General features: G+C 37.3%; 1 protein-coding gene across 1 annotated transcript in view; it reads left to right on the top strand.

Moving 5' to 3' along the window:
- LOC107745210 (protocadherin Fat 3-like) overlaps positions 1–27,872 on the top strand; it is a 150,907-nt gene that overhangs the window by 47,777 nt on the left and 75,258 nt on the right. Inside the window, exons 2-3 of the mRNA XM_016559067.1 lie at positions 23,361–23,703; positions 23,863–26,697. Coding sequence (XP_016414553.1) covers positions 23,379–23,703; positions 23,863–26,697 — 3,160 coding nt within the window. The 5' untranslated portion in view covers positions 23,361–23,378. The remainder of the gene's footprint in view (positions 1–23,360; positions 23,704–23,862; positions 26,698–27,872) is intronic.

Here is a 27,872-nt window from a genome sequence, read left to right as displayed (position 1 = left end):
AAAATAACATCTTCTAAATGTCTGTTTAATATCTTTGGGACATATTATAGATGAGCAAATCCTCTGAAAATACATCTTCCATAAGAAAACATTATCAAAACTCATGTTATAACCTGTTCCCATAGGAATTATCCAGGTAGTTCATAATCAGAAGTTCCACCTCAAGTAGTCGAAATCCTTGCATTGAGTTACAACTATGGCCAACTTCATAGCTCAAGCAGTAATTACCACTTAATTACCAAATCAAATCATGTTGTTAGTAATCAAATTAATATGATATGCTGATTAATTAATTCCGTTAACTGCATTTAATTGCATGTATTAATGTTTGCTGAGAAAAGCCCCCAAATGAAGGTTCACACAGGATATCTTTAAACGTGATGTTCACCCAAAAATGAAAATTCTGTCATCATTTTCTCACCCTCAAGTTGTTCCAAACCTGTATGAGTTTCTTTCTTCTGTTAAGCACAAAAATATTATACTTTGAAGAATGTTGGTAACCAAACAGTTGACGGTAGCCATTGACTTCTATATATAGTATGGAAAAAAAATACTATGAAAGTCAACCGCCAGTAAAGGGTTAGTTAACCCAAAAATGAAAATTAGCCCATGAATTACTCACCCTCAATGCATCCTAGTTGTGTATGACTTTCTTCTTTCAGACGAATCCAGTCGGAGTTATATTAAAAATTGTCTTTGATCTTCCAAGCTGTTTAATTGCAGTCAGCGGGTGTTGCAGTGCATCAGTTTAAAAGAAGTGAAATAAAGCGCATCCATCCATAATAAAAAGTGCCTCACACGGCTCCGGGGGGTGAACAAAGGCATCCTGTAGCGAATCGATGCGTTTTTGTAAGAAAAATATCCATATTCAAAACGTAATAATCACTTTAATGTAGCTTGCCCCAACAGTTGTACATGGAAGCAGCTCCTTGAAAGATCAAAGACAATTTTTTAATATAGCTCCGATTGGATTCATCTGAAAGAAGGAAGTCATATACACGGATGGCTTTAGGGTGAGTAAATAATGGGCTAATTTTCATTTTTGGGTGAACTATCCCTTTAACTGTGATGAGAGTAGGGTCCTATCTATTCCTAACGGTCCTAATATTCTGTAAAGTAATGCTTGTGTGCTGTACGATGACCGTCTCGATCAATGTGTTTGTGGCAGCATGGCTTTGTTTACCACCCGCAGGCTCGTCTTTTAGGACTCCGTCCAAATGAACAGAGCCAAACCGGATCCAGTCTGAGATTTCACTTTTGGAAAAGCTCCAGGAGTTCCATCAGATAACAATTGCCTTATCCCAATTTGTGCCGGGTTTTGGAACCCAGAGTGTGTAAAAAAACCTCTCAGTTCCGTCCTGCTGAAGTTATCATTCAATGCGAAGCGGCTCGACGGGCCAGGACACAAACAAATCTCAGTTGGTACCCTTCCTTAATCTGATCTGATGCGCTTTTTGTGTGGATGTCACACCACCCACTTAGTTTAAAAGAAAATCCCTGGTCATGGCCTGTCCCGAGACATGAGACACATGTCCAAGTGTTCTTGGATCAATGTTGGTGTGGTGCGGCTGAATTGGACTTTGTGTTACCCTCAGTTTCTGTAGTCTCCTGATTTTAACGCATTCATGATTTTATCCAAGTGCATCCTAAATCTCTATAAGTCTTAGTTTTTATTTATGTTGATCTAGTTGAAACTTGAACTTCTTTAACATTAAATATTGAAATGTGGTCTGATATTATATAGTTTATTTTGCTTTTTTTTTTTTTGAATAGGCTTGGCTGCTACCCGAAATTTGCAAGGTTAATTTACTCACAAATCAGTAGATCTCCCAAAAACATATCCAAGTCAGATTTCACATGAAATTATATGTTGAATAAAGACAATTTTTAACCATTAATGTTTTTTTTGTAATCCTGTTTATTTTCAATATTGCAATACTATATTTCTTATATAATGGATCATATTTAAATACAATTTTTATATTATTATTTTATAGATGTTGTTAGAGTAACAATATATACATATATACACACACACACACACACATATATATGGACACTCACAATAAAACAAAATTCATATTAGTCGTTATTGTGTGTGTGTGTATATATATAAATAATATATATAATAAAAAACACATTTACACATACACACAATATATAACATAATATATAAAACTCATATTAGTCTTTATATATTATATTATATTATATTATATTATTTCCTCGACTTGTTTTCTGAGATTCACCTGAACAGAATCTGATATATTAAACCATTACAATTACTTTTTTCCACCTCGTAAATTGAATTGCAGTCAAAATCGATTTTATAACACAACTCTGTCGTGAGGAAAAATCGCCTGTGGTTCGTACCTTTTTATAGCGGTTATCAGTTCTACCATCATTGAAAGTTTCAGAGGTTTGACGCAAATAGGTTCACTTTTATTTATTCATTAATAAACGTAATTGGCTGCTAGAAACAACCCCCCCAGACGACGCTCTTCCTAGATGAACTGAATGGCCTTATCTTGTTGTCTAATTTCATGTTAATGAATCATATTAGACCAGGTTTTTTCCTGCACCATGTACTTGAATGATTCAGATAATATATGTATCCGCACCTCATTACTCTGCTATATGAATATAAAAGGGTTATTCTGTGCAAGTATCAGACTGTGATTAATCTAAACTGTATTTAATAGAGCTTTAAAAGATGCTGGGGAATTCATAACTCACAGGTGTGTGTGTGTGTGCTTCCGCAGAAACGCAGGATAAGTGAGTGTTTTTGTATGGAAGAGAGTGAATTTAATCTCTCAGATAAAGTAGACGTATAGACTAGACCTTAAACTGACCTGCAGGTGGGAAATAGCCTTTGTCCTTCAGACGTGCTTTCGTAAAATAGCTCGGTTTTGTCTTTGATTGGAGTTTGTCCTTGGAAGTCGCAGAGTGTGTCTGTGTGTGAGAACTGGAGCACTGGCGTCGACTTAAGTGTGTTGATACATTTCTCAGGGCTTTTAGAAGTGCCACTGTACAAACATCAGGAGAAGTCACACACTTTCTGCTCAAACCCAGAAATACGTAACAAATCTAAGCTACCTTGGAATATTTGCCAGAAAAGGACATCCACGGCATCGTTCTACCAGCTTTAACTCCATTTATAGTCGTTTTTACTCTACGCTATAGTGAAATACAGTGTCTGGAGCTGTCAGCACCCCGATGTATCCAAATATGTGGGTTCAAAACCACACTTGGCTTATATAAAAACCTCATCCTGACATAAAGGATGAAAAAATTCAGGCAGTCTGTGGAGGTTTCCCGAATTTACTGGTTGAACTTGTACAGCGTGACCTGACCCGGTCCATTAAAACCTCCTGAAAAAGAAAGACAGGAAAGGGTGGGCTAATTTAAACAGCATTATGTTGTCATCAACTTGCTACAGCACAAGTTAACCAATCGTCAGCTGCGAATCTACCAAGCTTTGGCCAACTGTCAGTACAGTAGATTCGTATCTGATGACTGTCTGGTTGGCCAATCATCTGCCACAAATCTGCTGAATGATGGTCATTCATTAGCTACAGATTAGTATAATAGTGTCAGACTTATTTTGACGTCTAAATGGTTTGTTTCAATGAACATTAAAAATAATTGGGTGTTTTGCGCCATTTTAGTGTTCCTAAATCCTGTGATTAACTCGCAATCAGAAAGAGTCATTCAGTCTGATTTGTGAACTGCTTCAACTGAATTAATTAAAAGTTTGGACTCAAAACAATGATTTAAATTGTTCAACCGGCAGTCATCTTTTACAAATCTACTGAACTCTGGCCAATCATTAGCCTATACAGATGTTTTGTCTATTTGTCAATAGTCTTGGGAAAACTGACTTTTTCGCAAGCTGTTTTTTTTTAAATGGCTTTTAAATTTACATTTAACAAAAAACTATTAAATTGATATTTTGTGTAATTTTAGTGTTCATAAATCCTGTAAGTGAGTCAGGTCAGATCAAATCGAAATCAGATCTATCAAATTCATCCAGGAATCATTTAGTCTGATTTGCGAACTACTTCAACAAATTAAATTAGTTGAGCTTAATATTTGACTCAAAACAATGATTCGCTTGTAAATTGTTCGACTTGCAAATCTACTGAATTCTGGCCAATCATTAGCCACAGATGTGTTGACTATTTGTCAATATTATTAAAGTGTAACTCATTTTAATGAATCAGTTCTTTTCACTCAGTTTGTTTCAATGAACCTGAGAATCACCAAGAATCAATTTGTTTTGTGAACTGTTTCAACTGAATCATTTAGAAGTTTGGACTTAAAACAATGATTCGCTTGTAAATTGTTCAACCAACCAATCATCTGCCATGAATCTTCTGAACTCTGGCTAATCAGTAGCTATGGATTTGTTGACTGTTAGTGTTGGGAAGTATTCAATAGTGTTGGGAAGTCTGACTCATTTCAATTATAATTTTTTCTAAAATGTATTTTAATAATCATGTTAATTATAGCTTTCAATACCTTTGACTGTGTTTTAACCAAAACCAACAATCAGGTCAGTCACATTCATCCAACAATAGTTTATTCTGATTTGTGAACTACTTTTATAAGATTCATTTAAAACATTTGACTCAAATCATTGATTCCTTTGTAAATCGCTCTACTGACCAATCATTAGCCACCGAACTACTGACCGCCAGCGCAAAAGGCCCAAAACAGAAATGCCCAAAAGTAATTACAATCAGCAAGAGGAGAAAATAGTTATTGACTTTTCTGATTAAATGGAAGAACTTGAACTCAGCCTCCTCACATCTCAAGAAAGAAATTATTGTAAGTAGTCCCGCAGCCGAAGACAAAATGAATCTAGTGTGCCTGTGCATAATGTATTTAATTATTTTTTTCCTCTTGAGAGAGAATGTGAGACGAGTCAATCAGTGTCTTACCAACCATCTCAATATCGGTCTGCCTGCTGGTGTGTGTAAATGTATTGTAATGTCTGGTCTATGTATAGACTGTCTGTCTCCATGTGTGTGGAGGTTAACAGGGTGTGTTCTGTTGAGGCTTGAGTTACATAGGCGTCCTGCTTATAGTAAGTGATTTACCAGTCCTCCTCTCGACAGACAATGTGTGTGTGCCATTTAGAGATGTCTTTTGAAACGCTGCTCACTTTTGAGTGCACTCTCCTCAATGATAACCCTTTAACCTGCAGACAAAGAGAGCGAGACTGAATGAGTTCTTGTGGAGACAGAGATATAACAAAAAGTAGAAACCCATGGAAAAGAGTAACGAAAAACAGTCTCTCGGTCTCAGGGGGCGTTCATATATGTACAGCGTTTTGCAGTGACAGAGCAAGCGGAAATAATTTGTTTTCAATGAGAGTCACGATTTTCAATGACATGTGTCTAACGAGGGCGTGTTTAATAACATGACAAAGTTTAAGTTTATGCAAATGAGCAGCGTTAAGATGCGGCACCCCTGTAGGATGTGAAAATGGAAAAATGATTTTGATTTATGTATTGATAATCATTTTCATGCTAAGATTCATTATGCACTGCTGCAGTATATATATAAATGCTTTCCACGCCATGTGAATTTTTTGCACGAAGACGTTTTTAAAATGGAAGAACATATGTGCAGTATTATGATGTTTTAAATGATATGTAAGCAGTCCAGGCATCTGCCAAATGCATAAATTTGAATTTAATTTAAATTTAAAATTATTTTTTTTATTGCCAATTGAGAAAGGTTCCAGATATTCCATATATATATATATATATATATATATATATATATATAATTTTTTTTAATGATAACGATAACGTAGACCTTTCACAAGAGACCTACTTCTCTGAGATTAGGCACTAGGTTTTTTTTTTTTTTATCATGTTTAATTGCCTATTTCCTGGTGAAAAACAAATTCATAATCCAGATGCAGTGTTATTTTTATATTATATATTTATTATTATTGTATTCATTCATTTTGTAATTTATATCTAAATTTTGAATCAGCTTTTATTTTTACATTTTCAGTCATTTGCGTGTTTTGTCTTTTTTCTTTTTAGCTTCTGTTTTTATTTTAGTTTTAGTGTTATGCTGGTACTTCACCTTAAACTTTGTCATTTAGCTGCCAAGACAACATTTTATTTTACATTACTTGTATTTTTAAGTTTTTTTTTTCTATTTCAGCTTTATTTCAATTAATAAAAACATTTTTTAATAGTTTTAGTTAACATCTCAGTTTTTATGGAAACAGAAACTGCTTTATAAAGCATTGCGAATGACATTGTGTCCATTCAAACAACTGAACTATTTGTACATATTTACACATATTTTAAGTATTTAGCAATAAACTCAAAATATGTTGTTTAAATACTTAATCAATGGCTATATGCCAATATTATATTTGTTTTTGATTCAATTACATCATGTGCTCTGCATCATAAGATGCATAGTTTATTCACTGATGAACCTAATTAATTTTACCTATGTCCTTTTGTAAAATTTCCATATACTTTTTGCATAAAATCAAAGTTTATAATGTTGTGATTCACCTCAGAGCTGGTTGGTGTGTTGCATGGCCTTTCTGAAATCCCTATGGAGAAAATGAAATGGAAAAATACTTACTTAACCTATACATCGCATTTGGGATCAGATTTTCAAAAGCTGACCAAAAGGGGCCAAAAACACCGCCTCTGTGACCTCTCTCCTTTCTCATCTGTTTCTCTTCTTTCTTACCTAGTGTTAGACTTATACATGAAAAGTTCAATACCAGCTGGACTCTCTTTCTGTTAACACACACATGCACACACACACACATGCACACAGAAGCACACACTCACTTTAATGGCTATTGCAGACTGTTGACTATAATAAGCTAAATGATTGAGATATTTTACTTTAGCCCCAGGTTATTTGGGTGTTCAGAGCAGACGTGACATAGATAGACCTCGAGCGTGCTTGTGTGTGTCATTTGTTTTTCAATGTAATTGATACTCTTTCTACAACTTACTACCACAGCAGCCTTTCCATTATATGTAATGAACTTACCAGATTTCCTCACTGCGTGTGTGTGTGAGTGTGTGTGTGTGTGTGTGTGTGTGTGTGTGTTTGTGCTATTTGCGATCACACATATGGAAACTCTCCAGATTGTGTGTACTGTATGTGTGTGAGTCTTGAGTTACCGAATGTCAAAAGGCTTCATAAATGTAGAGTTTTCTTTTAATGATGTATGATTTCAAAATGTTATTGCTGTTTAATCAAGACCGCCTGGAACTTTAATACATCGCATGCTATCAGCCTTTTGACGTATGTGGAGTTAGTTATAGTTCGAGGATAAGAACTGAAGTAAATCTGAGTAAAACTCCCTTTGGAGATATTCGAAGACACCTTCATTTGGAAAAAACGATTAAATGATGAATAATATTTCAAAAGTTTTCTTGTAGGTTTGGGATTTGTAGTTGGTTTGAGCTATGTCCTCGTTTAGATGGCTAATTAAACGTGTTTGTGCGCGTATAAAACATCAGAGAGCTGGAGTGCATAAATGTATTTAGTCATGTCTATTCATGACATTATATGAAGCGTTTGTGTGTGTGTGTGAAGTGCATAAGTGTGATTTGACAAGCGTGTGAAATTTCAGTTGCTCGTAGCAGTAGTAACAAAGGGAGGATCAGATAGCAGGGAGAAGTAGAGATTGAACTAAAGAAAGAAAGAAAGCGAGGAAAAGGAGGTGGAATTTGATCCGCTGGGGGCTGAGATTTCCCATGATGCACTGGGACGGGAAGCTTCTGTGTCTCTGTGTGTGTTCATAATGAGACGGCGTTATAATGTACGTGGGCATCAGACATTATAGATTCTGAGACTGAAAATGTCAATACAGCCTTATTTCGATTTGTATGATAACGATATATGAGATTGTTGCATAATCTGTAAGAACATCCCTTACCGTGGTAAAATCACTGTAGTTCTGAATTGTATTGAATGGCTTATTGCATTTATAAAAAACCTGACAATTCATCGAAGTGAGGTAGTTAAGTAACTATAGAATATTTAAGTTTTTTGTTAACTTTGCAAAAAGTGCCATTCTGTATATCAATTTATTTATCATTGTCTGTCTGTTGTTCTGTGTCTTTCGTTATATCTACGGTATCATTATTTGTTGTTTTGTCTGTTTGTCTTTATATTTGTCATATCTATCATTATGTCTGTCATTCTGTCTGTCTCTAGTTATATCTATTATTATATATGTTGTTATATATCTCTGTCATTGTATGTGTGATTATCTATCGTTATACAGTATCCATCTACTGTATCATTCTGTCTGTCAGTATGTCTTTTTATCGTTTATCATCATTGTCGTTCTGTCTGTCTGTCTTATATATATAGATATTGTTATATCTATCTGTCTGTCGTTATATCTATCAGTATCTATCATTATTATCTATTATATCGTGGTAGATATGGTTCTATACAGTGTATATTGTCTGTTGTTCTTTCTGTCTATAGCTATAACTGTTGTTTTATCTCTCTGTTATTATCATGTCTGTCATTCTGTCTGTTTTTCTCTATCGCTATATCTGTTGTTATATCTGCCTATCGTTCTTTCTGTCTGTAGTTACATCTATTGCCATATCTGTCTGTCGTTATATTCATCATTGTATCTATCATTCTGTCTTGCATTCTGTCTGTTGTTATGTCTGTCATTTTATCGTTAAATATGACTTGTTCTTTCTGTCTGTAGTTATATCTATTGTTATATCTGTCTGGCTGTCGTTATATTCACCATTATATCTATCATTATGTCTGTCATTGTGTTTGTTGTTAAGTCTGTCGTTTTACCGTTAAATATGACTGTTGTTCTTTCTGTCTGTAGTTATATCTATTGTTATATCTGTCTGTCTTTCTGTCTGGCTGTCGTTATATTCACCATTATATCTATCATTATGTCTGTCATTGTGTCTGTTGTTATGTCTGTCATTTTATCTATAGTTATATCTGTCTGTCGTTCATTCTATCTATCTGTCCTTATATCTGTCTGTCGTTCTTTCTGTCTGTAGGCATGTCTTTTGTTAAATCTGTCTGTCATTCTTTATGTCTGTAGTTATATCTTTCGTTATATTTGTCTGTCGTTCTGTCTGGCTGTCATTATATCTATCATTATGTCTGTCATTCTGTCTTTTGTAATGTCTGTCATTTTATCGATCTTTATATCTGTCTGTCATCTTTCTGTCTGTAGTTATATCTGTCTGTCTAAAGTTATATTTATCATTACATCTATTGTTTTATCTGTGGTTATATCTGTTTGTCTGTTATTATATCAATCATTATATCTATCATTCTGTCTGTCATTGTCTATTTGTCGTTTTATATATCGTTCTGTTGTTATCAATCTGTCGTTGTCTATCTGCCGCTATATCTATTATTATATCTATCTGTCATTGTGTCTATCTATCATTCTGTCTGTTATGTCTATTTATCATGCTATATTTATCCTATAATCAATATCTATCTGTTGTTCTTTCTGTCTGTAGTTATATCTGTTACAGTATATGTCGTTATTTCTATCATTCTGTCGTTATGTCTGTCGTTAGGACTATCTATCGTTCTCTCTGTTGTTCTCGCTGTTGTTCATTCTATGTCCTTTTTTCCTTTTATCGTTCTTTGTTGTTCTTTCTGTCTGATAGACTGCATGGCCTTAAAACATTCACACTTCAAGTTTTTAAAACTACTTCAAAGTTTGTCTTGACAAGTTTTCTTCATCTAGGTTTTTTTTCTTCCTTTTTTCGCTCTCTGCGGTTAATGACAATTAATCAACTTCAATCCTTGATTGTGTTTTCCTCATCTACGCCACCTCAAATATTCGACACCTGCTGTATATTAAGTAGGTTTTTGTAGGATATTTACACTACGTTAATGTTTTCTTTAAGAAATAGAGTGAAATAATTTGACAGGCGGAAGTAAAGAGAAAGTAGAAAAACAGAAAAGCTTGCAGTTATTAATTACCAAAATTACAGTCTGCTTTTTTTAACCTCATTATAACGCAGACACATTTTAGGCAATTTTCCAGACGCAAATCCTTGATTTTAGGCAGCGCTCCGAAAGGCAAATGCTAATGAAATGCATATAAGATGTAAATATTGCACATCAACACAGTGTGAAAGGTAAATTTGCTTGGGAATTTATGTGCAGGCCAACTTTGATCCCACAGCATGAAGATTCTGCATAATAACAAGCTAACGGAAAGTAGGCGTGGTTTGTTGCCGGGGTCTCTCAGGGTGCCAATCAAATCACAACAGTGTTTTGTCAGCCAATAAGCAGAGCCGTGATAACAGCCAATGAGGCCTCTGGTGACCACAATTAAAAACACAAAAGGAGAATTCCTCCAGTGAGAGTTTGAGCATGCTTATGCAGTCAAACACTCTTCCATCTCTCTCTCTCTCTCTCTCTTTCTTTCCAGCAGCCGAGATTTCTGCAATACATTCTGTGATATTTCTTTACAGCAGGGCAAATTAAAAAGAAATACTGCTTTTCTCTCTTTCTGGATCTCTCTTCTGTGGTTTTTCTGCTCTCATTTCCTTTTTCTTTCACTCATTCTCGGTCATCTCTTTGCTCAATTTTTACTTTCGTTATCACGCTCTGATCCTTCCTGTGCTCTCATTTTCTCTCATCACACCATTTCTTCTCTCCTTTGCCAGCTCCCTTGTTCCCTGTCCTCTTCTCACTCTTTTCTTCAAACTATCGACCGTCCAATGCCACTGTCTCTTACAGTACAACACAATAAACTCAATATAAACCACATTAGAACACAACAGAATGCAACAAAATAAAACTATAGCAGTGTGATTTTAGTGTTATTTAAATAATAATGTTTTGAATTGGCTTCTATTTCTGTGTTTTCGGTTTTAATGTTAGTGTAAGTCTTTTTTGTCATTTTATTGGCATATGCATTTAGCTTTATTTTAATTTTCAGTTTTACTTTAACTTAAACTTTTATTTTATTTCAGTTAGTAGCCAAGGCAATATTTCTAATTTTCATGTACATGTTTTTTCATTCTAATATCTATATTGTATTTCTGCTTTATTTCAATTAATGAAAAATAGTTTCTATCTATTTTATCTCAGCTTTATTTCAATTAATGAAAACTATTTTGAGATACAGGGCAAAGCAACAACTGAACACAATACATTAGAAAACAGCATAACATAACATAATTCTATAGAACAACTCACAGCACAACACAATAGAAATACATTATAGAATGCACAATAGAATGGAAAACAAAGCTCAATGCAATGGCTGTGTTTTTTTATATTTATATACTATTATAGTATTTACTAATATTTTGAATTAACATTTTTATATTTTCAGTTTTATTTTAATTTTTTAATTTTGTGATGTACTTTTGTCATTTTTATTATTATTTTTTTTTTTTTTAACATTTAATAACATTTAATTCTATTTATTTTATTTTTTTATTTTATAATCTATTTCTATTTATTTATTTTTGGTTTTAGTAATTTTTTTATATTTTAGAAACAAACTAATTTTACTTTAGTTAGTTGCAGAGACAACATTTCTGATTTTCATTTAAGTTTCATTTAGGTTTTTCATCTAGTATTTATATCTTATTTTATTTTAGCTTTATTTTCAATTAATGAAAACCATTTTTAATAGTTTTAGTTTTAATTAGCAATAACAATACAGCGCAACAGTACAGTACAAAGCAACAACAGAACACAGTACGCATAATACTGCAGAATAACTCAACAGCACAACACAATAGAGATACATAATAGAATACACAGTAGAATAGAAAACAGACCGACACAGTAATGCACAACACAACTGTTTCTGGTCACTCCGTTGGTGGGACAGCGAGGGACGGTTTGGATAAATCCTGGCAGCTGTTCAGGATCTCCCTCCCTCTCTCTCTCTCTCTCTCTCTCTCTCCCTGTCTCTGTCTTTTATATTATGCTCTTTTTCGCTCTCTTCTTCTATTACAGCAGAACTGACGTGCTCTCTGGGGGTTCGGCATATGAGCTATCCTTGTGTGTGTGTGTGTGTGTGTGTGCGTGTGTGTGTGTGTGTGTGTGTGTGCGTGTGTGTGTGTGTGTGTGTGTGTGCGTGTGTGTGTGTGTGTGTGTGTGTGCGTGTGTGTGTGTGTGTGTGTGTGTGCGTGTGTGTGTGTGTGTGTGTGTGTGCGTGTGTGTGTGTGTGTGTGTGTGTGCGTGTGTGTGTGTGTGTGTGTGTGTGCGTGTGTGTGTGTGTGTGTGTGTGTGCGTGTGTGTGTGTGTGTGTGTGTGTGCGTGTGTGTGTGTGTGTGTGTGTGTGCGTGTGTGTGTGTGTGTGTGTGTGTGCGTGTGTGTGTGTGTGTGTGTGTGTGCGTGTGTGTGTGTGTGTGTGTGTGTGCGTGTGTGTGTGTGTGTGTGTGTGTGCGTGTGTGTGTGTGTGTGTGTGTGTGCGTGTGTGTGTGTGTGTGTGTGTGTGCGTGTGTGTGTGTGTGTGTGTGTGTGTGTGTGTGTGTGTGGATGACTGTCTTTGTGACTGAATCTCAGATTTCCGCTCACAACAACACAGAGATGTAATCAAATCCAACGGAACCTCACTGTTCACAACACATCACAGTCCACAAAACAACAAAGCTCAGATCAACTCAACATAGGCCTGTCACAATTATTACATAATCGGTAAATATTTTGTTTTGTTTTTTTTTATTTTATATTTTTATTTTACTCATGCTTGTATTGTTATTTTATTTGTTAATTTTTATTTTTATTGCTTATATTTAAATTTTATTTTATATTTATTTCGTTTTTACTATTGTTTATATATTTTATTTTATTTTATTTATTTTTTTTATTCCATTTTTTTTATTAATGCTTGTATTATTTCCAATTCAATAATAATTTAATTTTTATTATTTTTAACTTTAATTTAATTTTAATTTGTATTATTTTTCTTTATTTTTATTTTGTTTTTGTTTTATTTGTTTTATTGTTTTATTTTATGTAAATGTAATTAATCTTTTTTTTAATGTAAAAAATATATATATATATATAACTTAATATTTTAGTTTAGTTTATTTTATTCACTGTGAATGGAAAGTAGACCCAAGCTAAAGACAAAACAATACAAACAAACACAATGTGACTCACCAATTCAATAATAAAAGTGTTCTTCGGCTCAATTAACACCTTTAAAGACAATCACAGAGCTGGTGTTAACATCACTCTCTGTACTTCAGCATACAGTAACTCAACACTAACAATGATACAGCACCAGCTGCACTTCGCATTTTCTATCCATAACGACTCCCAGAGTGCATCTATGTCTGCATTATGATGTTTCCGACCAACAGAGCCTGAAAACGGTTTCATTTCATTAGTAGGCCTACAACTTTTTCATCCACAGCTCGATTCTAAATCTTGACGGCTCACATTACATTTCCATATTTGCTAGCTTCTTAAAACTTTAATCTACGAATCCTCCTACTCCTCATTAATAAATACTAGTTATACCAGGAATCATGTTTCTATAAAGTGCAGATTTGCTCTCTAAAATAATTTTTCACTGGGGTGTGTTTGAGGGCGTGTTTTGATTTGAAACAGGTTTTTTGCTTCAGTGTCTGAACGGCCCGCTTTTAACGTTATAGTGGCCACAGAGCCGTGAAGGCACAAAGTAAAATATTAAAGGACGGAGGGTGCTTTACATGCTAACGAAGACTGGCGTGTCTGTGACACACATAACCGCTGGACTATAACACAGAAATGTGGTGTCTGCATGCTTGGGCTTGATTGATGTTTAATATAACCTTGAGCGTGAACACGCACCTTCATGTCAGCAGGGTTCGGTTCACACTGTGCCTATTATTCCTACAGAGATACAGAAGACAGGGACGATGTCGTTTTGGAAACTGTAACACAAAGGTGGACAGCATGAACCTTTTCTATCACGCTTTCGGTTTCATTTTAATATTTTGGTATCTTCTATCTTGCTCTATTTTAGTCAGTGTTTATAAAGAAAGTTGTTTTATTTTGCTTGTAAAATAAGAACCTAAAGCTGAGACAAATATACGGAGTAGAGATGTGCGATTTATTTAATCGTCTGCTAATAAATGTGCGAGCTGACATATGAATATTAGACATGTTCAGATATTCATTTTATTCAACAGTTCAAAAAACAAAAAGTTTCATCAACAAAAATAGTTCCAAACAAAGCCGGAGCAGAACATTTGCTCGCCTCAGGCCATGTTTACACTAGATCTGGAAACAGGGCATTTGGGTTGAGAGAGGGGGTACTATCAGAAACAAAAAGTGTTATAAGTGTATCTTTAGGCCATGTCCACACGTACATGGGTATTTTGTTATAAAGGAGTTTTTCCTTCTTCCGTTTTAAAAAAATCTCCGTCCACATGAAAGCGCAAACGCATGCTATGAAGCACTGTCAAAAGTATGACAAACCAACAGGTGGCGATATAATCTCAACCGTAAAGCCATGTTGGCCAATCAGAAGCCTGAAAAAGTTTCCAGTAGGCGGAGATAACAGCGCAGGCTCCGACGTCACAAGCCAAAAACTCTACACAATAACACTGCAACCGGAGTTTTTGAAAATGTTCACCCTGGCAGGCGTTTTCAAAATTGTTTGGTTTCAGTGAACTGGTGCAAAGACTATAGAATACCCAAGACGTGTCACTCGTATAGTTTTGAATGGGGAAAAATGCAACGCTCAATATGGCCGCTCAATCGCAGGAAGCCCCGCCTTCTGAATGAAAGAGCTAATCGGTAAAGTCAGAGCGTCACTGCAGCTGCCGTTAGAAGCGTCCCAGTTGCTATAGAAACAGTCAGCACTCTGAGACGTGCGCTCAGGACTGCGCATGCGCACTGGCTGATCTAGCCTGAAAAGTAAGCTTTTTATAACGCTATTTGAGCAAAAGTAACAACATTTATGACACAGTTGTTGCCAGATTTCAAATATGAAATTTAATCGTAAGCTTAGTGAACAGTTTTGGAGAATTTTATGTTTCCCCATTCAAAGAGATAGAAGTTGCACTTGCATGCCCGAGAGGCGTTTCAAAGATGGCCGCCGAGTGACATGACTTGTCTTAAAAGGACTGGTGCTGCATTTGCCTGTGGACGAACGGCCTAACCGCTTAGAAAAAGCTGTGGTTTTAAAATTAACCGCGTTCGTGTGGACAGGGACTTAGCTTGTCCTCATCTACACTAGCGTTTTCACTGCGTTTCAGAAACGATCTCCATCCACACTAACCCGAAAACACGTCACATGACCATTCATTCAGGTACAACAATGAGCGTGATGTTATTGTTTACACGGTCATCAAGGATACGCAGAGCGAATTTGGGCAGCCATGCCATCATTTTCAAAAGTCTCTGTTTTGGTCTGTTTACCCTGGAGTTTTCAAACTAAAACGGGGTCTGCAGCATTTTCGAAAATCTCCGTTGTTGGCCCCGTTTACACTAGTGTGTTTTCGTTTTAAAACGCATACATTTTCCTACGGTTACGCCTATCGTTTACACTACTCCGGCATTTTCCACCCTTGAAAATGGAGACTTTTGAAAACGCTGCAGACCCCGTTTAGTTTGAAAACTCTAGGGTAAACGGACCAAAACAGAGACTTTTGTGTCCTGTCCTGAATGTGCTGCCCACATTCTCTCCGCGTATCCTTGACGACCGTGTAAACAATAACATCATGCTCATTGTTCTACCCATAGATATGTAGGCTATGGGTAGATTCCCCATTCGACCACTCCTAACACGTAGACGCGTCCGCCATCTAAATATTAGGAATCTACCTATACATAGGCTACCTACGGTTGTACCTGCATGAATGGTCACGTGACATGCGTTTTCGGTTGTGTAGTGTAGATGGAGATCGTTTCTGAAACGCAGCGAAAACGCCAGTGTAGACAAGGATCGTAGGGTCGAAAACGCCAGAGTAATGTAAACGTCAGGCGTAACCATAGCAAAAGTTATGCGATTTAAAATGAAAACGCACTAGTGTAAACGTAGCCTCAGAGCAACACTGCGTGCGGTATTTCATTCCTGAATGACAAAAATCAAAAATCTGTTTTTGAAAAAATCAAGTCAATAAATCAATGATCCATTCATGAAGACAGCCACTTGCCTCGTTTCTAAATGAATCAGCTGTTTTGAACAAATCGTTTGAATGCATGATTCAATAAATGACTCAATTAAGACAGGCACTTGCCGCCACCTTCTGGCATTTTTAGTGTCATATTTATTTATCCATGACAGGCCAAGGTACCAGCATAAAAACACAATTATTTATCGTTATCGAAAAAATATCAAGAACTAATTTTGTCAATATCGCACACCCCTAATACTGAGGAAAAATCTTGGGAAAGTAAGTCCAAATAGGCTTAAAAAAAGTACTTTCCCTCAAGTTAGAAATGAAATACAAAGAACGTGGGTTAAAAGGGTTATTGTGAAAGAAAAACTTGAATTGGGCAGATTGTGAGGACGGACGGTAAGGATAATGTTTTTTATGACTCCTCTGTTTTAAAAATCATGCATTCAGATGGCAGTTCATTCAAGCTGGAACGAGGGACATAATTTTATTCATATAGATGACAATGTACATCCTGCAACTAACGGTTGTCGCTCTTCCTCTAATTGTTTTATACTAGATAGCAAGGCCTTTTTATGAGACTGCAAATTGGTCCAGTGATGTCCTGAGGAAAGCTAAATTGAAGAGAGACGTGGTGATTATGGAGGTTTTTTTGAGGAAAATGTGTAAGGAGTCTCAAAGCAGATTGAAGAACACATTTGAAGGTTGTTCCGTTCATATACATTGAGAATTGTAGTTTCTAGAGTGAAGTATTGTCCACAATGCAGTGTTGTAGTCGAGACCCGTTCATTTGAATCAAGACCAAGAGGGTCGAGTCCAAGTCAAGACTCAGTCCACATGCTCCAGAGTCCATGACAAGACAAAAATCATAAAAATATGGTCTCGGACTCAAGAACTGAGATCCAAGTCCAAGAGCATATTTTCATGGTTTTGGTCTCAGGACCATGTGGACTTCGACCCTCTTCTGGTTTCAGTCTTGATTTGGAGGCAAACACTGCCATAATGTTCTAACAAACTGTTTCTGAAGAAGATATACAGTAGACAGAAAAATCAGAAAAGTCATTATAGATCATTTATATTTCTATAGCGACATTACATTTTTGCACTGTTCTGCTCTACAGTATTTAATTGTCTAAATATAGCTTTCGTTAGAAGGAAACTTGGTCGCAAGCCATTGCAATGCTCAATAGGTGAGTGAATCATTCCTTTAAATTGGTTCTTTGCAATGAGTCATACAAACCAAGTCACAATTCTTGAATGATTCATTATCCTTGTTATTTCGTTATTGATTCATTATGATTCATTATTCATTATGATTCAGTCAAAGTGATTGTATTCTGCAGTTACAACTAGCTGGAAAGGCAATGGGATTTCATTAGTCAAACAGTTAGAGTACTATAGATTAACTGTGGTATATTTAGTCTTCATTCTTGTGATAAATCCCATAATATCATATATATGTATATCATGAAATATAGTGCAGTGGACACTGCACATGATGCGATTGTAAAGGAACTGCAAAGAGAATATCATTTAATTTATAATTACTTGGTGAAAGGAGCATGTATTTATCATAGTTTCGTGAATTTTTGCAGATGAAATCCAGTCATTTTGATATTTCCCCAGATAGATTTCACAACTGGTTTAGGATTTGCGCATGAATTTGCTCTTGATGAAGCAAAATCTGCCTGGTTTGAAAGTGTCCTCTGTGATCTGTGTTTCATACAGTACATTGCTACGTTTTCAGACGTTTTTGCCTACAAATTTCAGGATTTTTTAATACTACAGGATAATTTATTGCCTTTTTAGCTGTATTCAACATTGGTCTATTTGAGTGTGTTTAAAAGTTTTTCTGATGTTTGATCTTTCTCTCTCACAAACACACACGCGCATACTGATGTTCAAGAAAGCCTGTGAAGTGAGCGCACCACATCTCACAAAATAAAACTCATCCCACCAGAACAACACACAATAACAGACTGGACATGACAAGAGGGAATCACACAACTTTTCTCTCTCGCATACTTGTTCTGCCTTTCTTTGTCTTATGCATAATACATAGACACTCCACTGGTAGCTTTGAACTCACTGTCCTCCTCTCCCGCTCACTTTTTCTCTGAGGGCTTTTGCTCTGCTTCTGCGGGTCGCATGATTGCATGAGGGACCACCAAATCACAAATGTCCCCTCAAACACACACATACATACACACACTGCGCTTGTTAGCGCTGTCCGTTTAGCCGCAGCATGTGTGAAGGAAACGAGTGTGTGTGTGTGTGTGTGTGTGTGTGTGTGTTCAGAGGTCGTTGGCTCAGACTGACAGGACGCTTACAGAAACCAGTGCCAGCAGCAATAAAGATCCCGCTCCAATTAATGACACCAAAACAAGCACACACACACACACACGTAGTCCATCAGAACTCTCTGTTATGGAAATGGCCATTCGTTCTCCCTCACTTCCTATATGCGACACTCAGAATATTGGATTTGTTGTCACACACAGATGAAAAAACACACAAGCAGTAGCAGAAAAAAAAAACTACCAGTACTTAGAAACAAAGTTAATGCTAAATTTAAAATACATTTAATTTTAACAGTCTTTCTGCAGTGCTGTCTGACAGTAAAAGCTATAGAAATGCCTTCATCTGGTCTGTTTTTGTTGGCGTATCCTTATGTGAAGAATAAAACTGCTGTCTAATGAAGTGGTTGGGAGTAAGTAAATCTGTCCAAATAAATGTCCAACTTGTGATTCCGTTTTTACTGAGATACAAGCATTGTAGTCATAAAATATTCACTTGGTTATGTCTAAAGCTCACTCAAATTTGTTCTAGATCATTAGACGTGACGTTATGGTGCCTTTGAGGCCTGTGTGAAACCAGTTTCTGTACCTTCATGCAGAAACACTGTCTGTGAAGTCATTGACTGACTGGGCCATTAAATAACAGACAAAGTTTTAGTAAGTAATAAGTATTCCATTCCAGTCGTGTCTTCTTAGACCCCAATAGGTGGCTATTTTGTTGCCTGTTCAAAAACATATTGCAATATTGCTTAATTGTGATTGTGTTTCCCTTACAAAAATTAACTATAGTTTTGGTATGCTAACCATAGTTTAACCATGGTATTTGTAATAAAACTGTGGTTATACAAATGCATCTGCCAAAAAAAAAAACATGGTTACTACAAAATTACTATAGTAAAACCATGGATAATTTTCATAAGGTTTGTTCAAGCTAGGCAAATGAGCCTTTATATACATTTGTTATTGATCCTATACTTATTAAACTAATGTTAAACTAAACTAATACTTGTAAACAAACTGAGAAATTGTGTATATATGTAATACTTGACAGTACTGCTATGATTATGTGTTGTAACTTGCTTAGGGTATATACAAGGATAGCAGGCTAAATGGCTAACAGTATGCTAAGCTAGTATGGTTAGCTTCTGAGCTTATAAAATGTAGCATATCTTTTAAAACATTAGTTTATTCTACCTTATAGGCCAATTTATTTCTACCATATATGTTACATATAATATAAAAGAACAACTAAACATCATAATAATGCAAAGTGTTTTTATACAGTATATATCCTATTGGGTGATGGTTAGCTATGTATGATGGTAATTCCCTTAAAAAATTAACCATGGTTTTGCAAACAATAAAACCAAAAAACATGGTTATTGTGGTTAAACCATGGTAACCACAAATTAACCATGGTCTTGCTACACTAACCATAGTTTAACCATGGTATTTGTAGTAGTTATACAAATGTTAACCAAATGGGTCAAAAGACCATGGTTACTACACTTTTACTGTAATAAAATTACACATTTTTGTATGGATTGACTGAAGGTAATTTCTAATTGGATAAAAGCTTTCCCCTCTGTCATAAAAGTTCACTTGCATTAGGTATCAACTACTGAAATGTTGGTGTTGTGACAGCACTAATACACACAGGCATTTAGAAGAAGAACGTCAGTCCGGCTTTTCTTAAACGTGAAACTGAAGTGAAAGGATCATGCCGTGGTCTATGGATATCAGAACATCTCACACACACTCGTCATTTAGAATTCTCTCTGTTATGGAAATGCGCTTTGTTCTACATCACTTCCTCTCTGTTTCTTGGGATATTGGATTGGTCGTCACGTTACGCACACGCATTCAGATGCAGTGGAGCGCTGCGGCTTTTCTTAAACACGGAGCTGTCAGAGAATAGATTATAATGCAGTTTTCAGATAACAAAATATCAGCAGATAAACAGGCACATAAACACTTTCCATTAGAAAAGAAAACACAAAGCATGATTGTTCAGTGCAGTTTTTCTTTAGAGTATTTGTTGTATGTGAATGAGCAGAACACAGGATCCCAAGTTCATTAATGTTTCCAAACTGTTTTTGTAGTTAATTAGTGAGTATCTGTGTGTGTGTGTGTGTGTGTGTGTGTGTGTACCACTGTGGGAGTTAGTATGATCGATAGTGTGTACTAATAGAATAGTTGGCAATGTTTTGTGTTTATGTCCCATCTAGGACATTCTAAAAATGTTGGCTAACCTTACATAAAGGTTGTGTTATTTTTAAATATTGTTAATGGAAGGCATAATGATGTTATTTGTGTTTTGATTCAAGTTCCCACAAAGTTATGTGAAAGCGTTTTAGTTAGGGCTGCACAATTAATCGAATTTCTAATCGTGATTACAATTATGGATGCCACAATTACGTAATCGTTCAAAGCGGCAATTAATCGTTCAAAGTCCACTTATCTTAATCTGCGTGCTTAAGATGTGTTTTTTTTTTCTTTCTGCATGTTATCTTAGGGGTTTTTCCCATTATTTTAATTTTAGTTTTAGTTATAGTACTACTATAGTAGTTTTAGTTTTAACATTATAATACCATTCATATTTTTACTTTTTTATAATTTAAAGAAGAAACCAATCCGATGTATAGTTGACATTTGATGCTTAATACTATAGAAAAGCACTAAAAGTTTTTCAGTTAGAGTGTTTTCAGCTTGTTTATTTTCATATAAAAATACGGCATGCAGTTGCATCAAACAATGGTATACACATCATTCAATGTAAATTGTGATAAATTTCAAGGGAATAATCAACAATTATGAGTTTTGTCATAATCGTGCAGCCCTAGTTTTAGTGCAACATTGTTTGAAAGTCATTGAAGGATGAGTACTACAACTAAAAAAGTTTTTTATAATTATAATAATAATTGTTCCCCAAATGATCAACGTAACATTGATGTGTTACCTTATATTAAGCTGTACTTTATTGGACTACATATTCAACAACTTGCTAAGTGCATGTTTTCAGATATGTTATACTAACATTAAAAAAATGCAAACAAATTGGCCAATGTTACAAAAAGGTTGTGTAATTTTTCAAATATTGGTAATAGGGGTTCTAATAATGTTATTAATATTTGATTTAAAAAAAGTTATTTTAATTATTTGAAAGTTTTTAATAAAACATTATTTGAGAGTGATCGAAGTTGTATTACTCCTAAAAGTCATTGTAATTAATAATGTTTAAAGTCATATTGATGCCTTACCTTAGGTTAAGCAGTGTTTACATGTTACATACAGTGTTACAGTGACTAGATCTTCAACAGCATGACTTGCTAGGTTGCTAATACAAATATCGAGTGAACTTTTCCAGATAAGTTATGCTAACACTTATATAAATGCATAGTTAAAATTGCAATAGCCTCATTTGAAGTTGCTGTATAGTAGTCCAACTGGACATTTTAATATACCAATAACCAAGATGGAAAATTAAAAAAATGTTTGAATAGAATTTTTTTTAGCTAGGTAGTTTTGATAGTGTCTATGTGTTTATGCACTGCGGTGTTTGTGTTGGCCTCATGATATGCATTTTTATTGTGTTGTGTAAAGTCTATGGCCAGATGAGCCGGAGATTTGGTCAGTCTAAACAAGGCTTTTGGGGAGACAAGACGCTGTTTGCGTACTGAACCTTGACTGCTCCAAAATGCCTGTTGGTTTTAATCTGACAGACTGTCTGCCAGTGTATGTGGTCACAAAGAGAGAGAACAAGAGTGTGACAGAGAGAGAAACCGAGAGAAATAGACCCCGAGAAATAAAATAAGCTGATCTCTTGCATTTTGAGTTCGTGTGTGTGTGTGTGTGTGTGTGTGTGTGCCTATTCCAATTTGTGAGACTTGAGTTGGTGAGTATGCTGTAGGATATCATTAGAGGTGGAAGGGGATGTGTGTATATATGTGTGCTGAGTCATGTGTGGGCTGACCACAGCAACTTCATTCTGTGTGTGTGTGTGTGTGTATTTTGTGTATGCATGTGTATTTTTGTGTGGGCAAATGTTGGACAGTGTGTGTGTGTGCATGGTAAGGTCAGCATTGCATTTTTGTGGACTGGGACACATCCTAACCGTCCCGCAGGGCACACACAAAACAATCAGTGTCTAAAACTAGAGTTGATGTACCATACCAACACACACACACACACACATGCAAAATGCCTTACTTGCAAGCATGAACTCACAAACACAACAAATTGAGGACATACCTTAGACTGCTGTTGTTTTGTATAAAGCTAATTATAACTAACATAACCTAAATGAAAACGTTAGCATTTTTAGAATTAAAAAAATATATATATATTTATTGGATTTATTAATCATTTTTCCAATTTAGGTCCCCAAAGGCTTTGTCGGATTCAGCTAACTTCTAGGGACAATTTTGTTCCCCAAGTATAGCTAAGTAAACCCACACTCACAGACTTCCTCTCCAGCAGCACTTTAATCATAACCAGTATATTGCTGAATCCACAGCATTTTGTCCTTTCTCAAGAGCATTTTTAAAACCATGTCATATAATGAGTGTGTGTGTGTGTCTTCATTTTCACGGGTTGTATTTTTGATCTTTCGTTCTCTATAATTATTTTGTTCCTGACTTGCATTCTCCTGCTGTTTTTTCTTGTATGTAGAGTGTGTGTGTAAGTGAATTTTCCTGAATTGCATCCTCCTGGTTTTTCCCTAGTATATAATTGTGTCAATGTCCATTTTGAGACCTGGGTAGTGATGTCATTTGGCTTGCGGTTGCCTGGCTACCAGCCCTTCTTCAGAACACGACTTCCTCTGCTTGTGCTTGATCTTTTTGACTGATCCCTAGTGACCTATGAGCTTTAGATGTGAAAGGTCAGGTTGTGTACTGTCATGTCATCTGCTCTTCCTAACATCTTTCTCTGTTTTTTTTTTCTCTCTCTCTGTCTCCAGGATGGGTTTGGTGATGGGATGGCAGTGAGCATGGCCCTTTGTGCAGGCATATGGGCCATTCTCCTACAATTGGCCCTCTTGCTGTTCTTCTCTCCACCTCCAGGCCACTGCCAAGGTGAAAGGTCCCGCCTACAGTTTACTCAACCACTGTACCATGCGTCGGTCTACGAGAACTCGGCCGCCCGCACCTACGCTGCCAGCCAGGTGCGCATGGGCATCCCTCTCCAACATCACTCATGGGAGGTGAGGTACCGCATCACCTCCGGGGACGAGGAAGGATTCTTCAAGGCCGAGGAGTACACTCTGGGTGATTTCTGCTTCCTGCGGATAAGAACCAAAGGGGGTAATGCTGCCATCTTGAACCGTGAAGTTCAGGACAACTACTTGTTGACAGTGAAAGCTTCCATTAAGGGGGATACATTAGAGGCCTGGACTAAAGTTAGTGTGCAGGTGTTGGATATGAATGACCTTCGACCCCTTTTCTCCCCTACCACATATTCAGTTACCATTGCGGAAAGCACACCCCTACGCACCAGCATAGCTCAGGTCACTGCCACGGATGCCGACATAGGATCAAATGGAGAGTTCTATTACTTTTTCAAGGAGCGAATGGAGCTGTTCGCTGTGCACCCGACTAGTGGAGTTGTTTCTCTCAGTGGGAAGCTGGATGTTGACACTCAAAGCCGCTATGATCTTGAGATCCAGGCTGTGGACCGGGGAATGAAGCTCTATGGGAATAATGGAGTAAGCAGTACAGCTAAACTTTTTGTTCATGTAGAACGGATTAACGAGCATGTGCCCATTCTGAGTATTGTTACATTAGCACCTGTATGGACTGAGAAGTCCCCAGTCATAGCTGTGGTCACCGTAGAGGATCTTGATGAAGGGGCGAATGGAGAAATTGAAGCAGTGAGCATTGTGACTGGGGACCTTCTTGAGCTCTTCAGCATCGAAAGGACAGAGATGCCAAGTGAAGAATTGGTGGATGAGGAAGTCACTCAGAAAGGATCTAGAGAGTTTGTCCTGCGTGCAACAGAGCAGTTCGACTGGGACAGTTATCCGTTTGGATTAAACCTCAGCTTGCAGGCTCGGGATCGTGGAACACCTCAGAAGTTTTCTGCTGTGCACACGGTGCACTTACGACTGTCACGACCAGCCCCGGCGGAAGTCATATTTCAGAAGGACGAATACGAGGTCCTGTTGAGTGAAGTTGCCCCTCCTGGAACTGTTGTGGAGGCTGTGAAACTCCAGCCAGAGCCAGATGATGCTGAGTACATCCTGACCCCATCTACTGATTCGGGGTTCTTCAGTATCAACACCATGACTGGCGTCATCAGCACGGCACGTTGGCTCACCCAACTCACACAGGAAGTATTTGAGCTAGAGGTCTTAGAAGTAGACAGTGACCTTAGGGTCAAGGTTAGAGTCATTCTTGAGGATGCCAATGATAATGCACCGTCATTTGCTCAGCAGTCTTATGAGGTATTTGTCAATGAAAGTGTTGCGGTAGGCACCACTGTTGTTGTGGTGACTGCTTCTGATGGTGACCATGGGGAAAACGGGTACATCACATATAGCATGGCTAGCTTGACACCATTACATTTTAGCGTGCAACAGTTCACCGGAGCAGTCACGACAACACAGGAGCTAGACTTTGAATCATCTGTAGAGAGTTTTAGTTTTGTGGTTCGTGCTTCTGACTGGGGTTCCCCTTATAGGCGTGAGAGTGAAGTCAATGTCACTGTGCACCTAGAGAATGTTAACGATAACAAACCCCTATTTGAGAAAGTGGCCTGTGTTGGTGTAATCTCTCGAGACCTTCCGGTAGGTGAGGTTATCACCACAATGTCAGCCATAGACATTGATGAGCTAGAGCTAGTCAAATACAAGATCCTCTCAGGGAATGAGCGAGGGTACTTTGACTTAAATCCCGATTCTGGTGTCATGACCTTACATCACTCCCTAAACACTGCAGCACCCAAAAACTCATTCAGTCTAAAAATTACTGCTACAGATGGGGAACACTTTTCCGATCCCATGTTTGTGAACATATCTGTAGTGCAAGGGAAGTCACCGCCCAAGAGCTTTAGTTGTACCGAAACCAGAGTAGCCCAACGACTAGCTGAGAAACTTCTGAAGAAAGCCAAAGCTAGCAGTAAACCCAAAATGGAGGAGGGCTTTATTGACCTGTTCTCTGTGAACCGACAAACGCCTCAATTTGACAAATCCTTCCCAACTGACATCACTGTGCGTGAGGATGTACAAGTTGGCACGAGTGTGTTTCAGGTAAAAGCCTTTGATGGAGACACTGGGTTCAATGGACAACTCTTATACGTCATTGCTGATGGCAACACAGACAGTTGTTTCAGTATTGGAATTCTGAATGGCGTGATAAGCATCTTCCTTCCTCTAGACCGTGAGAGGACAGATCGCTATCTTCTAAACATCACACTGTATGATTTAGGCCAACCGCAAAGATCCTCCTGGAGGCTTCTTACAGTTTACATAGCAGATGCAAATGACAATGCACCTCAGTTTCTTCAAGACGGCTACCAGGCCCGCATTCCCGAAAACACCCCTGTTGGTACCGAAGTCATCCAAGTGGAAGCTACTGACAAAGATCAAGGTCTCAATGGCGAGATCCAGTATTCCCTACTCACCAGCACATCACAGTTTGGCATCAACAGCTCCAGTGGGATTGTATATGTTGCAGGTCAGCTGGACCGTGAGTTTGTTCAGTTCTTCATATTAAAAGTGGAAGCGCGAGATCGAGTAGAGCGAGTGGCTCAGCAATTTTCAGTAACAACTCTTAAAATCTATCTCGAGGATGTTAATGATTGTCCACCAGCCTTTATCCCAAGTGTTGTTAGCGCCCGCGCACTAGAAGACCTCCCAGTGGGCACTGTCATTGCCTGGCTGGATACGCAAGACCCTGACCTGGGACTTGGAGGGCAGGTGCGATACTCGCTCGCTAACGACTACGATGGCCGTTTTGAGGTCGACAAGACTAGCGGTGCCATTCGTCTTACCAAGGAGCTGGATTACGAAACTCAACAGTTCTTCAACCTAACAGTTCGAGCGAAAGACAAAGGCCGACCGGTGTCTCTCCTGTCAGTTAGCTTTGTTGAACTGGAGGTGGTGGATGTTAACGAGAACCTGTACGCACCATATTTCTCGAACTTCGCCATGAACGGATCAGTAAAGGAAAGCGTTCGGATCGGGACTTCTGTGCTCCAGGTCTCTGCAAGGGATGATGACATGGGAAGGGACGGCGAGGTGCAGTACTCCATACGTGATGGCAGTGGTCTTGGGAGATTCACCATTGATGAAGAAACAGGTATGTGTTGATCATGTTTTTCATATTGATTTTTTTTTAAAGTTCAATGATGTCTTGAAAAGTGCTTGAAATTTTGTTGAATATGTTGTGGCTTTCTTGTACAGTTTTGTGCAGTCTTTTATTCAGTGTGAGGTAAAGAGCTAATATGGTAAGGTAACAAATGTTCATTTTTTTCTCACAAGGGTTTTTCTGAGTCACCTTATTGTGGTAAGGTGTAGCTTGTAGCAAGGTGTAGCAAGTAGCTTACTTTGCTTTCATAATCACTAGGTATTGAATACAGCTAATATGCTGTAGATAGAGCCTGTAATACGGAAAGGAAAAAAAAAACGTATATGCCACTCACAGTGGCTTAATGGGACACATAAATGAAGAGTGAATAGGCTTCAGTGGTTTATCACCTCAGGCCAGTTAAACACTGCATTGGCCTACATTTTATTTAGGTCGAGTTTTGACAGTTGAGATGAAGGGGGAACGATTGAAGTGCGATTGAAATTTTGATAGTGTTATGGTTATTGTTTCATGTACTGCATTCAATTCACATGCACTGTTTTGATGGAATAATTAGTTTTTGTCCAGTTTTGTTGGACAAAGTGGGTATATATGTGTATGTGTGTGTCTGCGAATAATGATTTCTCTGTAAAGAAATATGTGTGTACGTTAGAGGTCTACACGGAGGACCCGAGACCCGAGGACCCGGGATCCGTACGGGTTCGGGGCTATATTTTAAATGGTCAGCCGGGTCCGGGTCGGGTCCCAATCTATAACTTCGGGTCCCGGGTCTGTTTAACATTGTGTGTAATACCCGAGTCGATCGGACTCGGAGAACACCCGGCCGTTATCAGAGTCAGTCAGCGCTGTACATGTGTTGTTTTGTAACTTCAACTTTAAACAAAATTAGGATGAGAAAAGTGTGAGTCGGTAATTTGAAATAAGGTGGGAAAAAAAAACCACGAGCGACGTCATCAGAAGCAGGGTGGGCGGAGTTAATGCACACGCACGGTGATAATGGATACCTTCATGAGTGATGTGAGTTATTATTGATTATTTTTTTAATAATATTATGAATGAACCGTCTTGTTGTTATATCTAAAATATTTGCTCAGACTCTGCTCAGAGACCACAGAGATGATAACAAATAAGTAAAGCTAACGTCAGCAGCCATGGCACTGGACGAG

This window comes from Sinocyclocheilus rhinocerous, unplaced genomic scaffold (assembly GCF_001515625.1).
Source record: "Sinocyclocheilus rhinocerous isolate Xijiao unplaced genomic scaffold, SAMN03320098_v1.1 scaffold257, whole genome shotgun sequence".
In the NCBI taxonomy this organism is placed as follows: Eukaryota; Metazoa; Chordata; class Actinopteri; order Cypriniformes; family Cyprinidae; genus Sinocyclocheilus; species Sinocyclocheilus rhinocerous.
Note: the sequence above shows the minus strand (reverse complement) of the source record. Positions and strands in the feature narration are given on the sequence as shown.